The sequence below is a fragment of the Crassostrea angulata genome, chromosome 7 (genome assembly GCF_025612915.1).
Source record: "Crassostrea angulata isolate pt1a10 chromosome 7, ASM2561291v2, whole genome shotgun sequence".
Lineage (NCBI taxonomy): Eukaryota > Metazoa > Mollusca > Bivalvia > Ostreida > Ostreidae > Magallana > Magallana angulata.
In genome coordinates this window covers 37,031,577-37,048,203 of record NC_069117.1, presented here as the reverse complement: position 1 = coordinate 37,048,203, position 16,627 = coordinate 37,031,577, and the positions used below count along the sequence as shown (strand labels likewise).

Sequence of the window (16,627 nt, the reverse complement as noted above, 5' to 3'; positions counted from 1 at the left end):
TATGGAATGTAAGAAAGTAACTGCCAAAATGTTGCATCAATCCAAGTTTTACATATATTTCTATAAGGAATATCACCAGTTGATTCATTCAAGAAGTATGATTAAATTGTGTAGCTTTGTATCTGAAAAATGCGAAGAAGTAATATGTTCCCCATGAGTACACTATTCATGTCTTGTATCTATTGCTTTCGTCATTACATGAACCTGTATAATTATTTCATCTCTTTGTATATTTATATGAATTGTACATGTATAGCATCTGTTTACAATGAAGTTGGTTGAACGGATAGATTAAATTAAGGTAAAAGTGACTTAAACCTCTAGGTTTTTTTCTTATCTGATAAGCCTTTGTCTGTTCGTTCCGTACGTGGTTTTATTTGTGTTGTATTAAGATAACAAAATATGGTTCACTTTTCGGGCGATGGCTACTAGTATTCTGAACGTGACAGTTTTTCTTATCCATTTCAGAAACGAAATGCAATTATAGATATGTACCTCTTCTATCAAAGCAGGTATGATTGATGCAATTGATGTGATAGACAATTCAAAAATTTCTTTCTATAATAACCATGAAACACTATCAAATGCTTAACCATAAAGTTACACTGTTTATGGAGCACCATCTTGTCATTCAAAGCATTATACCCGATACCCTGGACATACTATACTACGTCTCAATATTCCACCAATTTTTCTTAATATTTCTGTAATCATCAAACTTCTGTGCCCAAGCTACAACCATACAATACAATGAAAAAAATCCTGTTATCTGTTTTGGAACGTCCATTTATTGCTTAAGGATTTAAAGGGGCATGGTCACGCTTTTGGTCAAATTTTATTTTTCTGTTTGATCATTTACAATGCTTTAGGAATGCATTTCTAATAATCAAATGAAATTGGAGAGTCAGTAGTGAAGTTATAAGCAAGATACAGGACTCACAATTCTCTGTCATGTAAACAAAGCTCGTACCCTGTTTTTGTTTTTACATTAGTTTAATATACCTATAAACGTTCTTTTTCAAGCTGATTTTTCCATCTTCTTATTCATTTTAAGCATAAACAAACAGATCATAAAGTTTACTACATTCATTTTCGGTCTAAAACTTGAGTTTTCACTTCACCATTCAAAATGTTAACAAAAGCTTTGTTTACAAAGCAAAGAATTGTAAGCTCTATAACTCGCTTATAACTCAACGAATGACACTTAAATTTTGGTTGCCTATTCAAAATGCCTTACTGAGGCACTGTAAACATTAAAATCGGGAAAATAATTTTTGACCAAAATCGTGACCATGCCCCTTTAATACACAACCAACAAAAGACTACGAGGATTTTGCATTACAAACATTGAAAGTACCAAAAGAAACGAATTTCCTTCCTGTGAATTTCGTCGGGTATAAAGAGGGAACGTGTGAAAAAGAGATCTTAGAGTTTTTGCCATGTATTAATTTCAAATGCTTTTAACTGATAGAGGTGTATTCATATAAAAAAAAAATCAACAACAAGTGATGGAAACAGTAATCTGAATTGACTGTAGCAAGTAAGCATCCACTCGACTTACAATACATAAGATAATACATTCTAGATAAATCAAGCGATGTCCCTTTGATAGTACTGTTACTAGTATATGATTTGTAATTGTTGTTTGACTGTATAACTATTTTATATTTCTTGAGAATTTTAAAAATTAAATTTGAATAAAAAGTTCAAAACATCATACAAAAAACTCATATTTTTCTTTTTTTCTTCTTTTTTTTTATAATGACCTTTATGAAACCAAGTATGTTTTAATACATATAGAATTAAATCTGTTTGGAACATAAAAAAGAGAATCTTGATGTATAAATTAACCATCTCAAAAAACTAAAAGTGAATTAAAATATGTCAATTTGAGTAAATGTATAATGATGTAAAATAACTATGCCTGAATTTTTTTTATTTTTGCAAAATAATGTCTTTGAGATTTCCAATCACCAAAATTAAAACAAACTGCTTATTAAAAAATGATTAAAATTTATAATAAGATACTAATATTCTTATTGCTCTAGAAATCTATTGCAAGGCGTGAATTTTTATATACCGGATATATATTTTTGTGATGATAAAAATTAAAATAAAATCTTCAAACCTTTGATGCACATACATACAAGACCTTTCATGGTTCGTATAAAAAGTTCCTTATTAATAAAATAATTATGAAAGTTTGTGAAGACGGACATTTAGGCGGGCAAATACACAGCCAAACATTTAAAAAGGTAAAATATTTTATAGCTTTTCATATTAATTTGATTTTGATAAGACTAGTTCTTGTATATGGTGGAAATATGGGAAGGGATATCATAATACTATGTGCAGGAAATTAAAGTTCAACGCGTTACGGTTGTTGTGAAAGAGGAATTCTCAGCGTGACGAATCAATATATTTTTACACCCAAATTGGAGCTATGAGGTTTCTGTTGTGAACCAAGCAATTACACATCCAATCTTGTAGAAGTTAGGAAGATCGATACAGTGAAACGTTCGCCTTATACAAGCGCTTAAACTCCATTACGAATCATTTGGTGAACATTGATGGTTATTTGCTTTACTCGTGTCAGTTGTCACAAGATCTGCTTAATACAGTTTGGAAGCATTAGGTTCTGGTATTAACCATTACATGTTACAGTTGCCAACACACGCATTAAACAGTTATACAATGTGAATTTTTTTTTTTATATTTTAGAAAACTATTAATAAATGATACTTACCAAATTTTGCATCACTGCTTTCAGTGCATCTTAGTAACACCAAGGCCAACATTTTGAAAATCAATGACATCCAAAATAAATCCATGGTTAGAATTTGGTTGTCGTTGCTGTATCATATAATGCAATATTGGTTATCATTCGCCATTGCTTTTCAAATCAAATGTCCCTTTCTTAAGCCTTCGACTCTTAAAAACTGCAATTCAATTTAACAGTTAACGAAAAAGAAACACGTAGGCGAACAATCCAAATATCAGCAACCAAATACTTATTCTGTCCTAATTCGGATAAATGTGCAATTAAGACCGGCAACGAAACGCTTACACATACACAGGCGTGAAATCAATTAGAACCATCAGTGAACAATATGAAGATCTCCTGCTTGTGAATATGGAAGCGGACATGATTATTTGCTGTTTTCGGTATCAGCAACATAAAGTAGTCTATCATTGGTTAATGGTCCCCATTTGCTTCAATAGGGCCATGTAAACTTCGAACGGATTGGTGGAAATTGACAACGACATCTACAGTATTCCGGAAATGTGAATATTTTTTTTCAGACAATGAATTTCAGTTGTGATTTTTCAATGAAAGTTAATTAACAAAAACCCCAAAAGAATGATGATGGAATGTAAAAATGGTGATGAACCAAAAACAAACAATTCTTTGCATCATAATGTTTTGTAGTTCCTGTGCTGTGATCACATAGCCATGAATTCTAAGTGTGTTTTGGTCGGTTACTTTTGGACAATTTTTACAAGTTTTCTGGATTCAAATGTTCAATCAAGTGTTGTAAAAATTGGTGAGTAGCTTTTAACTTATTGATTGATACCAGTGTTTCTTTACAATAAAAGAGTTTCAAATTCATTTGAATACTGACATAAAAAAAGATTTTACCCACTAGGAAAAAAAACCATAAGGTAGCTGTCGATTAGAATTCATACGCACAGTTTATGGCAATGTATATCGTTTTTTTCATTACGTTATAGCCCAACATCTTTGAGCAATGGAATCGTAAGACAAAGAGAAAACTCATCGTATCCCACCTCACAGACGCCATAAGATTTTTATTGATTTCCAGTCCAATTCAAATAAATTTATTTACATTTAAGCACACAAGAATAACCAAGATATTTGGTATGGAGAATTCGATTAGTGGAATCTCCTGGGCTGAGAGTAATGACTATCGAGGGCAATAACTCAGAAGTAGTAATATTGTAAGGGTAATATTGTTCAGATATAGCAGCTTCACCGCATAAATGATTTCATCGTAGAGTTGAAGCAAACTGACGTCTGCGTTCTCGTTGGAACGAGGCTGTAGCAGTTTGCTAGAACTGAGGTGAAGAGATGAAATCACGATGCTATAGTATATGACGAGATTTGTCATCTATAAAAGAAAAAAATATAATAAAATACCTGAAATATGTACAAAGATCTAACAATTAATGTCATATTCCGTCCTAGATTTTTTTTTCAAAAAAAAAAGCTAATTTGATAATACGTGTCTTTTAGTGGTGTATGTTGGTTTGTAATACCCCAAACATTGCCCATAATGATTATCAATAGTATAATTACAGAAAATAAATTATTCTAAAACCCAACTACCTACCTCTTTTAAATATAAATAGACGAAAACATACTATTTAAAGGGCATCTTTTATGACTGACCTTTTCACCTATTGCAATGGTTAAAATCTTAACCTTAACCTCCCCCCACCCCAAACTATTCATCTGAATGAAAAAAGAATGCATAGAATAAAAATTCATGGAATAATTCAAATATTTTATTTATTCAAATTTCAATTAAATTTTCTGCATATTTTGAGTTTATAGAAAAAAAGATGGAAGAATGGATAAAAAGAAACAAATGTGCATCGGCAGTTTAACATCGGGTACTTCTTTTCTGCAGGTTTTATCATACATAAAGAAATAGAAGACTCTTCCAAACTGTGGAGCGCCATTGAATACAAATTTAAAAAGATGGAGACTTCAGTGGGCAGAGGCTGGGTCCAAATCCAGGCGACAGAGAAGAACAGAGATGAGGCGCTCTTTGATACAGAGGAAATATTTAAACTACATCAAAGTGGTATTCAAAAACATTCAAACTTTTATATTGGGGGTTCTATTGGAATATATATTTTATTTAAAACCAATCATGGCGATGCATATAATTTGCATCATATATTTTCTTTAAATATGTATTTTCAGTTTGTGCAAAGATAAGACAAGGAGCAAAAGCTCTTTTATTCGTTGGAACCAGCAAGTCGACTGTGGCCATGCACTCCATCGCATACAAGCTGTCCATTCCGGTGTTAATGCCGCTATCAACGAAGTACTCACAGACTCACAACGAGTTCACTGTATCTTTACAGCCGTCCCTCATCAGACCCATCATCGACGTCATCCAGAAAAATGGCTGGAAGCAAGTCTTTTATCTGTTTGACTCAGATGAAGGTATACGAGAAAACACATCATTGATAGTTGATGATTACAATAAAAAATACCCATTAGTATCATAATTTTTTTTTTTGTGTTTTGGTTTTTAAATGAGTGGCTTTGATTTTCTTTTGCTTTATTTTGCTTCTCTTTGGCCTTTAACTTATTGAAACATTCAAAACTATAGGATTTATAAAAAAGAATTTCATTTTATAAAATAAATATATCCATTAATTTTGTGTAGCATAATGTTAAATGGTGTGTTTTTCCACAAGGTTTACTGCGTCTGCAATCACTCTTCCAAGAGCTAGGTGAGAGACACTTGGCCAATGACGTCATAATTCGATCCCGCCGGATAACCAACATATCTGATAGTTACGAGTTGCTGCGCTCCGTGGATCGGCAGGAATTGAATTGTAGCAATCTGGAACCATGTCGGTGCACGCGACCAATTATACTAGACCTCTCCACAGTCGCTGCATTTAACGAAACACGCAAACAGGTTCTCGAACACCATCAGATAACAATGCTGAATCATAATTACAGCATTGTTCGTTAGACCCGATTGGCATTTAGTAAAGTTTTTAAGATGCACAATATTTTTTAATTATATTGTTAGGTAATTTAAGACAATGTGTTGATGAATTAACATTAAAAAAAAAATGTTTGTTTAGTTGATGCAATTACATCTGTAAACAACCATTAAGCAAAAAGTATTGCATTTCTCATAATTCATTGTCAAATGGATGCTTTTAAATACCGGATCTGTTTAAATTATATTTGATAATTGATCATTTCAAACAGAAAATTGTATTTTCAATTATTATTGTTATAGATCATCGACGTCGGAATGAACAGAGAACACTATCATTATTTATTAGCAAACCTGGTAAGAGCAATGGATGTAAAAATTACAAATCCATTATTTTTGTACAAAAATACATATGCATGACTTTGTATCTTCATGCGCAAAATATTTCAAACTCATATATGTTATTTGTCCTAAAAGGGTGCAGATGAGCTGGATTTGTCCTCTTTTAAATATGGAGGCATGAACGTAACTGGATTTTCCATTAAAGATCCTCCATTTGAAGAAAATTTCCAACAGAGCGATTGTTATTCATATAAAGGACTTTGTCCTGTTAGCGTAAGATGAGACTCAGAAAAATGTCTGGTTAATCTTATCTGTATTTGAAAAATATCACATGAACGAGAATATGTACACATCTTCCTAACAAAATCCTTAAAAAATACCGGTTTGAATATATGGAATACTTATTGCTTTATATCCTCTTACTTTTCAACAGCATAAATCAGCGCTTGTGATGGACACCCTGGAGTTCCTGAGTTACGCAGTCAACAAGACAGGGACCTACAATAACCCCTCCATGTTCACTCCAAACAGCAACGGCTGTGACGTGTCAGAACAACACAGAAATTTTGGACGAAAATTTCTGAATGCTATAAAAGAAGTGAGTAGATTTCAAGATAATTAAAAAAACAATGAGCTTTTTATGCCTTGAGATTAATATTGAAATTAAAGCATCGAGCTATGTTTGCTGTGAGGAAAACGTGAGATGATTAAAAAAACACCCATAAGCTAGATATACTGTTAATATGATAAAGATACACAAGTTCTCTACAGTTAACTGAAAACAAATAATGGCTTATGTATGCTTTAAATAGAATTTAGATAGAAACTGGAAGAATCAATGAGCTATATGTATGCTTTCAGTAGAATTTAATTATGAATTTAAAACAATGAGTTATGTTTGCTATGAAAGATCCCAATTACAACTTATTATAATCAGCTTTCTTCAAGAATGAGAGCATTTTTCCTGACCATTCAAGCAAGTCGAATTTTACTTAAACTTCATGTATTTGTTGCTTTGATACAAAAAATAATTTATCAAGATATAATATTTATAATCACGTAAACATGAACGGCGACGTTTTAAGTAAGGAAAGACAACTCTGTTTCAGACAAAAGTACAAGGTTCATCGAATATCGGGACAGGGACACTGGCTCTAGATAGCTATGGCAACAGGAAGGACTACGTGCTCAACGTCAAATTCTTTACTTTTAATTTTTCCAAGCTTGAAAAGGTAGATAAAAGATGGAAATGTCGCTAGTTTTGCAGAAGGTGCAATTTGAATATCGGGAGACTTTGAATTATCCTAAGTAACTTGGTTGCTGAGAGTTTTAAAAATTGTGAACCCTTATTTCATGATCGTATACATTATTATCTGTCATTTAACGTTAAAGTATGAAAAAGATGTTGAATAAAGAAGGTTACAAAGAAAGCACTCGAAATTAAAATATAATATTTTAATTTAAATAAAGGTTATATTTGGGAATATTGTAATCCAATAGGTGGGAATTTGGCAGGAAACGGGTCTCAGCATAAAGTTGCACTATTGTAAACCGTCCAAGGAGCCAGTAGCCAGCCATAACAGAACGTGGATCATCACAACAATTGTGGTAAAATTACCGAAAACAACACACTTAATAAGAGATGAGAAGCATATAGTGTATCTCACGTGCGGATCAAGAATATTTCCACGGTCGGGGAAGGGGAAAATGTTGTTTGCCGGTGAGGGTTGGGAATGGGGTCGTTGGTCCTTAGGCCTATTTTTGGTAACAATGCTATACCGGGTATGTGAATGTAATGTAAGTTTAAACGGAGTTTAATTAAAAAGTGTCCTGATTGGCTTTGGTGTCAAGAATGAAGATATAATTGGTTAAGAAATGGTGAAATGCTTCTAACTGCAGTTGATAAAAAATTATTATCGGTTAATATGTTTTACGGGCCACCGTTTTGACGAGCGCAACAACAATTACACATGATACCTTGCAACATTGTCAACTTAGTGATATTTTAACAGTTATTTACTAACATGAAAGATTTTTTTTTACAAAATATATAGATTTGCTTCCCTCTAGAACCGTTCCTTCCTTTTGGAGAGAATTGATCAGTCTGTAAAATGTAATTTGTTTAATTTTGGTCAAAAGTGTAAACAATAAGTATATACATTGTTATTTTTCTTTTGTGCCTTGTTGTTGTCTGCCTCTTATCCCCCCCCCCCCTTGGTTCATATTTTTAAAATGTTTTTTAAAAAAATTTGCCTTCTAATTACAATCGTTGAATGTGCCCCCAGTCCCTGTTTGTAGGTGTGTAATTTCCTATTTTTGAATTTAATGGTTCGACAATATGTAATATATGCATAGATTTTTTAAATGTTAATTTTTTCTCTTTATTATTTTTTTTTAGTTTAAAATGTACATGCATGCAAAATTAGCTAAAATTTGGATCGATAATATGACAGTTAAGTATGGCTCGTGCTTGTATATATATAGTATCTCTCTATTAAACCAAAAAAAAAAAATTAAAAACAAATCATATGAGGCAGTTATCCCAGTTTAGACTGAAAAAGCTAGTACACGCATTACAGATGTTTGATCCACCTCTTAATTTATCGTGGGAAATATAGCTCAAGATGATTGTGACGTCACACGTTATAATCAATAATTATTTGTATCTCGACTCAATACGAAGGAATGGAAGCATGGAAAAAATCTTTAGGGTCCCACCAATGCTTTTGCAATACTTAAAACGTGTCTTCAAACCTCAAGGCACCCTAAATTACGAGCTAAAAGTCAGCTATTTTTGGCATAGCACCATGGGAGAAAACAGCAGAGAGCATTATGGGACGTAGACAAAAATGATTTCTTATTGAATCTGTAGGTTTAGCTCGTCCTTTGCCCCGCGCGCACTGGTTCTCAGAGCTCGCTTAAAAGGGGCATGGTCACGATTTTGGTCAAAAATTATTTTTTATTTTTATTGTTTACAATGCTTTAGAATGGCATTTTTAATAGGCAACCAAAATTTGAATGTCATTCGTTGAGTTATAAGCAAGTTACAGAGCTTGCAATTCTTTGCTATGTAAACAAAGCCTTTGTTTACATTTTGAATGTTGAAGTGAAAAATTCAATTTAAGACCTAAAATGAATGTGTTAAACGTAAGAAACTGTTTATTTATGCTTAAAATGGATAAACAGATAGACAAAACAGCTTAAAAAAGATTTTTTACTGGTATATTGAACCTATGTAAACAAAAAAGGGCACGGGCCTTGTTTACATGACAAAGAATTGTGAGCCCTGTGTCTTGCTTATAACTTTCCGATTGACTCTCTTTCATTCGATCATTAAAAATGCTTTCATAAAGCATTTTAAATAATGAAAACAGATAAATAGAATTTAACCGAAATCGTGACCATGCCCCTCTAACTCTGCGAGTTGGGCCTTGTTTACATGACAAAGAATTGTGAGCCCTGTGTCTTGCTTATAACTTTCCGATTGACTCTCTTTCATTCGATCATTAGAAATGCTTTCATAAAGCATTTTAAATAATGAAAACAGATAAATAGAATTTAACCGAAATCGTGACCATGCCCCTCTAACTCTGCGAGTTGCGCTTGCTATTATGTATTATCTATTAACATCTAGGGTGAACCATTCGTACAAGATTTAAAATTAAAAGAAGGAAGCCAAGTCTCACAGCAAGGTGTGGCAATGATCAACGGGAAACTGTACGAGGGATTCTGTATAGAGGTAGCCGAGAAGATCAAAGAACGATATGAACGCTTAGAAGGCAAAGGCCCCGGATCATTCAACTATAAATTCAAGCTGGTGGACGATAATAATTTTGGAAGTGCAAACAAAACCGTTGGAACATGGAATGGAATGATAGGAGAGTTATTAGATCAGGTCAGTTGAAATACATGTAGGTAAATGATATCAATTTTATTATTTTCTTAAATAATACATCGCTTTCTTGAATTGTATATTAATTTATTGACTTCATCTTTACAGAAGGCAGACTTGGCTTTAGCTTCTTTAACAATTACCCGTGCAAGGCAAAGAGTTGTGGACTTTACCAAACCTTTCATGAAAATTGGCATCAGCATAATGATAAAAAAACCTGACAAACAGAAACCTGGCGTGTTTTCCTTTATGGAGCCTTTAGACTCCATGGTTTGGGTCTGTGTTAGTCTTGCTTTTACAGGTGTTAGTCTGGTACTATTTTTTATCGGGCGTTGGAGCCCGTTTGAATGGCGCGCCGAAGCGTCACGAAAAGAGATTTCAGTGACGAACGCCTTCACGTTGTCCAATACTTTGTGGTTTTCTTTAGGAGCATTGATGCAGCAAGGTTCTGATATTTTCCCAAGGTTAGTTTTGTCGATAGTATGCCTATCCTATTGGAGTATAAATTGTCTGTTGAGGTACAATGGTGTATTAAGCACAATCTGCAATTTGCACATTAGTTCCTAACGAATACAACACCTTTCCACTTTTTATATTTTACTGTTTAAATCACAAAATGCACATTTCCATTTATATAATGCACATAATTAAATCAATGTACTTTACCAGCCAACATATAATCCAATTTAAGAACATTGTTTACAGCCTTATAATATAAGCTTAGCCTATTTGAGCGAGCATTGTATATTTGAAAGATTTAGCTATCATTGAGAAAGTATCAGACCTTGGTTGCATCTACGCACTCCAGTGTGGCATCTTTTACCTCATTTTAATGTCCGTGATACAGGTCTATTTCAGGTCGGATCGTCGGCAGCGCCTGGTGGTTTTTTACCCTAATACTTATTTCGTCGTACACTGCCAATTTGGCCGCATTTTTGACCATTGAGAGACTTATTCCTCCAATACAAGGGGTTGAAGACCTGGTGAAGAGTAAAGATGTGGAGTATGGGACTTTCAAAGGTGGATCAACTGAGGCATTTTTCGAGGTAACATACTTGGTTTAAATCAACACTTACGTCATTTTTAAATGAATACAATATAATGTCACTTTTATATACAGTAAAACAATCCTAATATTGGTGACGTTTGGATTATAGTAGTTGTTATAAGCAAATGGATGTCAATATTTGAATACTTACATGTATATATCTGACTGTATATTCCTCAGATGTCTCAGGTGCCAATATACAGGCAAATGTACGAGTATATGAAATCAAAAGGGGACCAAGTAATGGTAAATTCAGATAAAGAAGGGTATGAAAAAGTTCGACAATCTAAAGGTGACTATGCATATCTTGTGGAATCTCCAAAAAATGATTATCAGAACCAGAAGAAACCATGTAACACCATGAAAGTGGGAGAAAACTTGGATCATAAAGGATACGGAATAGCAACTCCTCCATACTCTCCGCTCAGGTAATCATCTGTATTTCATAATTTTATCATATATGATAATTCTTATATATCTTTATATATTGTAATAATTAATAAATAAAAAAAATCAGTGAAAATAACTAGTTAAATCAAATTACCAAACAAGAAAGTCTAACAGTGCGGTGGTTCACATTTGTTGAATAAGAAAAACCATCAAATTGTGATAAGGTTTTTAGCCGGGCTCTGCTGAAAGCAGAAACTGGCTGAAGGCCTGTCTTTAAATCGCCAATGTTACTACATGAATAGCACAACCTCAAAAGTAAACAAAAAACCGAACAACGTTAAAAGTTTCCTCTATAACAAACAATTACACAAAGATCCATGTTTTGTCAAATGTATTCGGTTTTTTGTTTGCGAATGAATTTACCTTAGAGTGTTTTTGTTGTTGCTTTCTTATAAATTAGATGTTTTAAAAACCAAACTATGCAATTTGGACACATACAATGCGCATTAATTTTTATGAACTACTTTACAAAGCATTAGTATTTGGTTTCACATCGAAGAAATGGGAGATTGAGATTTTACAACGCTTGTTTCAAAATTCAATGCACCTTTGATTTTTTTTTTTACTTGACAGGCATATTTTGTTAATATAGCCTTTCAGTAGTTCAGTACTTTGATTTAAAATTTATAGAACTCTTTGAAAGGTAAACATTTGTTTCTAAACATTCAGGAAGGATTTAAACTTGGTTGTACTAATGTTACGTGAAGAAGGGGAACTTCACAAGCTACAGAGGAAGTGGTGGTTTGATAAGGGGGAGTGTGGTACGATGGACTCAAAGGTAAGAAAGCCCAGGTAAATGTGCGGTCACACGAAGCAATTTTGCGTCCGATTTTCCATCCGTTTTCCTCATCCGACTCGCTTTCGGAAACCAACGAGCAATAAATTTGAAATTTTATCACATGTTTAGCTCAATATGCAGTAGAAATCACTTATGTAATAAATTTTCATATTCCCCTGTATGTTCTGACGCCACTTGACGTCATAATTTTAAAAACATTACGTAGCTTTAGGCGGACTATTGATGTAGAATGAAAAAGTAACAAAATTATTCAATTGAAAAGTGTAGACTTATGAATTTGAAACATTTAATATTGTTGATTTTTTTCCAAAAGTTAATAAAAATATGTTCGAAAATTAATGAAATCCTAGTTTGTTAATCTTCATGGAACTTTTTTCCATGCATAAAGTTGTTGACGTCTTGAAGTGAATTATTGTATTTGCAGCTGACAATTATGATGTTTACAGAAAAGATTGTGGTTTAAAAAAAGACGTGGTAAAAAGTAATAAAAAGAATCCATTATAATTTTTGATAGTATATGATTTTTATCCAACTCGTTGTGTGTTTTTTTTTATCCCCTGCCAAGACTCGGGGATAGAAAAAACACAACTCGTTGGATAAAAATCATATACCATCGCAAATCATTTTTCTATTCAAAATGATTTTTTGCGATAAATTTTTGAGAAGTTAGGCTGTCAGTGGGGTTTATTGAAATGTTTGATTATATTTTAATCATTCATGAATTTGAACATTTGAAATGTCACGAAATATTAAATTGTCATGCATTATAACGCCACAGGACACTTCGAAGAGTCCGTTGACACTAAGCAACGTGTCTGGAATATTCCACATTTTGATTGGAGGACTAGTTCTCTCTATGATGGTATCACTTGTCGAGTACTCTGTCCATCGATTACGGAAACAACACAAACTTAGATTTCGGAAGGTAAATCAATTTAATCATGGAAAAAAGTGATTAAAATTCCGATTTAAAACAATTTTGAGCATGTTTTAAAGCGAAAAATGCGAACCTCTAATGACGTTTTTTTTTCAGCAAATGGATGCACCCAGACCTGCAATCAAAATTGAAAAGAAGAATCCCTTGGAAGTATTGAAAGCCGCTGGGTACACGGGTATCTGCGACAACACAGTTTCTGTGAGTGAACGCAAATATCTATCTATCTATCTATCCATTCATCTATCTATCTATCTATCTATCTATCTATCTATCTATCTATCTAACACAGGGTCGTAAAGAAATAACGATTGAAGACTTGGACTCGTGCTTATAGATGCTTTTATATGATATAAGAAAAAAAACAACTTAGAAAACACAGAAAACACATTCACAACACAACACACACACGTTGACGAGAGACAATTACATGTACTACATATTTCACTAAATTACAAACACAATGGTTTTCCCAATTATAATACCGGTGATTTACCGACAGTATCACTGAATATGATGTTTCAATAATATGTTTAACAGTGATCTTACCAGGTATCCAGGACTTTAAATAATAAATGGAATATACTGAATCTTTGAAGATCAGAAAAGATCATAAGTACACTGGTACATGAATCTTACGCCGTAAAGGGTAGAATCTGTGGGTTCTGGATTTGGCGGGACTTGCGCTTGTATAGTGAACGAAGTTAGTAACGCATGCATATTAATGACTTAAAAGTCGTCTGTCATTGGTCAATGAGACATATATACCTGGTCACTAATAAAAACCATGTGACATATCACAACATTCACACGTGCATTCATTTATACATGCAGCAATGCGTTCTATCAGCAATGCGCGCTGATGAATATTAAATAAATAAATATATATGAACTTTGACACATTTATCTATCTATCTATCTATCTATCTATCTATCTATCTATCTATCTATCTATCTATCTATCTATCTATCTATCTATCTATCTATCTATCTAAATCTGACTAAGCACAAAAGGCGATATGATTTTTTCTGAAATTTTTATAGATTATTCATTGAGCAAATATTAAATATCATGGTCAATTATTTTTTTTATATTTTTTAAGGAAAATTAAACAAACGAAATAATAGAAGTTGAATTTGATATTAATCCATAATTTTTGTTGCTAATAACTCAAACGAATTATGCAAAGTACCTATTAAAATGTTATGCAGGTATTTTTCAAAATATACAGTTAGAATGGTATATATTTACTATTCATATAATTTGCGACTAAAAAATATTTTAAAGTACCAACTTTTTCTTATATATGTTTTTTTAAAAAAGTAAGACATTGCAGTTATATCTATTACCATTTTTTTCAGTACACATTCAAACCACCTGAGCAGCTTACGACTTTCGAAAGTGGTAAAAACACTGAACTATGATTGGGTTTACATAGAGAATCACTCGCGTTTATTCATCAGTATATTTTCTTCCGAACATAGTGTAATGGAATTTAATAAAGTAGACTTATGTATCATATGCAACGTTTGGTGGAATGTAATTAATCATTAATATTGTATGTAAATCGAAATCAGCCATGCATTTTGTTGTTACTTTCCAAATATTTTCCGGTTCCGTATACACTGTATGTGTTTTGTTTTAGAATCTGCAGCATCCTCTTTTTTATTTTAAACGTTTACATGTATTCTGAAATTAAAAAAAAACCATCATTGTCAGTAATTCACCGTGTGAACACGAGTTTATAATTATTGATAGAGGCAACTACGATCAATAGCTTTATAATTTCTTAAAAGAGAACTAAGATTGGTAAACCATCACCGTCCATAATCAGAAATCGGAGCCGCTCCATCATGATGTCATCACAAGCATGGCGTTTATCCTCTGAAGAAGCTGCTGTCCTTGTGTTATTGTAGTGATGGATCATCATTAGATCCGGAATCTGTTTGCTTTTTTGCGCTGATCGCTGATTACTTTTGTTTGACTGATGTTGTTGACAGATTCAATAAACTGGTCAATATGTCCTCATGTCTTCTTTATTTCTCAAGAACTTCCTTGTATGGCATTTACTGAAATGGAAAATGGCCTGGAAAGATATAAAAGGAAATTACGAAGTATATTGCATTTTTTATTCAACCCTACGAAATTTAAATTTAAGCTTGAATAACTATTATCAAACCTAATTTTCATAAAGATAAACCGGTGAACTCATTTAAACAATAAAATGCTTTCTTTGGTGATTCCAGCAGGATATGAAGGTAGCGACATTGCAGAGAAAAATACATAACCCGCGTTTTAACAAATTAATTGTAAAAAGTCAGTAAAACTAACTAAAGTAATGTTAATGTACATCAGAACAATAGCTAAAACAAACAGCCAAAAGTCTCAAATAAGAATTTTTAGTCTGACATCATCATGATTATTTCGTGCAGTCAGTAGTGATTTTCTTAGGTCGCTGTAGGTTTCGACCAATCGATAAACAGGGCGTGTAGATTTCAGTCCTGTGAGTGTCTACAGAGCTATGAATTACAATAAGTTAAAATAAAATAAATGCATAAAGCCGTTATTCTAAAGTCCTTTTATGGTAGTTTGACCTCATGTTATTTAAACCTTGACTCCTGGTGAATTGAAAACAGATTTTAAGAATGTAAAAGATGTGAAGTGTGTCAAAATGCATTATTAATTTATTTCCCGTGTACTGATTTTCTCTCGTCAGATTGTATGGAATACTGATTGCCTTAAAAATAAAACTCGTTATCGTAAGAGTTAAACATGATCATATTTCTTCGGAAATTCTTGGAAAGATAAATGTATGTAAAATGACCAAGCCAATCCCAATCCTTGGATGTAAGAGAATTCTACAAATAAAATAATGTAAATATCTCAGCGGACTACAAAACAATCATAAGGCTGAGATGTTCCATTCACCAGTACAATAAGATGGCTTTATGTTCCTGAAGCAATATAGCCGGAGAGCCGGCGGAACGCTTAGCATTCATTACTGCTAATACAGAAAGTGTGAAGACGTATTATTAACCTATCACAGAAGATTTAAGCAGCCGTACTGTAAAGGCGGGCAGACTGATAAATCGATGCTGAATCTGTGTTCCAAAAAGTCCTCCACGTAGTCGCTAGAGGAACGGCGCAGAAGAAAAGACGCCTTTTTTGATTGAATCCAAAAAGTAAGGAAGCAAGTGGAGATCTCTATACGCATATGTAGGAAACGAACAGCAAATAACTTTGGTGTAAAAAAAAATCGCCACAGCCATAAACGAGCCTACATCGAGAAGAATTATTTTAATTCGAAGTATTTTCTTTCTTTTTTGTAATCCCAGGATCTGAATTTAAAAAGTCTTGCTTTTAGTATTTGGAGAGAATCTACCAATGAATCAATCAATGTAAAAATAGCACAATCAGAAAGTGTGTTACAGCCAGAATTAAATGATTTAC

At 32.9% G+C, this 16,627-nt stretch overlaps 2 protein-coding genes across 2 annotated transcripts in view; one reads left to right on the top strand and one right to left on the bottom strand.

Moving 5' to 3' along the window:
* LOC128157242 (glutamate receptor-like) overlaps positions 1–3,152 on the bottom strand; it is a 31,087-nt gene extending 27,935 nt beyond the window's left edge. Inside the window, exon 1 of the mRNA XM_052819700.1 lies at positions 2,747–3,152. Coding sequence (XP_052675660.1) covers positions 2,747–2,831 — 85 coding nt within the window. The 5' untranslated portion in view covers positions 2,832–3,152. The remainder of the gene's footprint in view (positions 1–2,746) is intronic.
* Positions 3,153–3,259: 107 nt separating this feature from the next.
* Positions 3,260–15,201, top strand: LOC128157238 (glutamate receptor 3-like). Its single transcript, XM_052819697.1, has 17 exons — positions 3,260–3,545; positions 4,653–4,829; positions 4,952–5,197; positions 5,455–5,681; positions 6,015–6,068; positions 6,189–6,326; positions 6,487–6,651; positions 7,163–7,285; positions 7,554–7,661; positions 9,688–9,948; positions 10,054–10,409; positions 10,793–10,991; positions 11,174–11,421; positions 12,113–12,221; positions 13,021–13,167; positions 13,276–13,377; positions 14,539–15,201. Exons 1-17 carry the CDS (start codon positions 3,455–3,457, stop codon positions 14,599–14,601), a joined length of 2,814 nt encoding a protein of 937 aa, XP_052675657.1. The 5' UTR covers positions 3,260–3,454; the 3' UTR covers positions 14,602–15,201.
* The last annotated feature ends 1,426 nt before the right edge of the window (positions 15,202–16,627 follow it).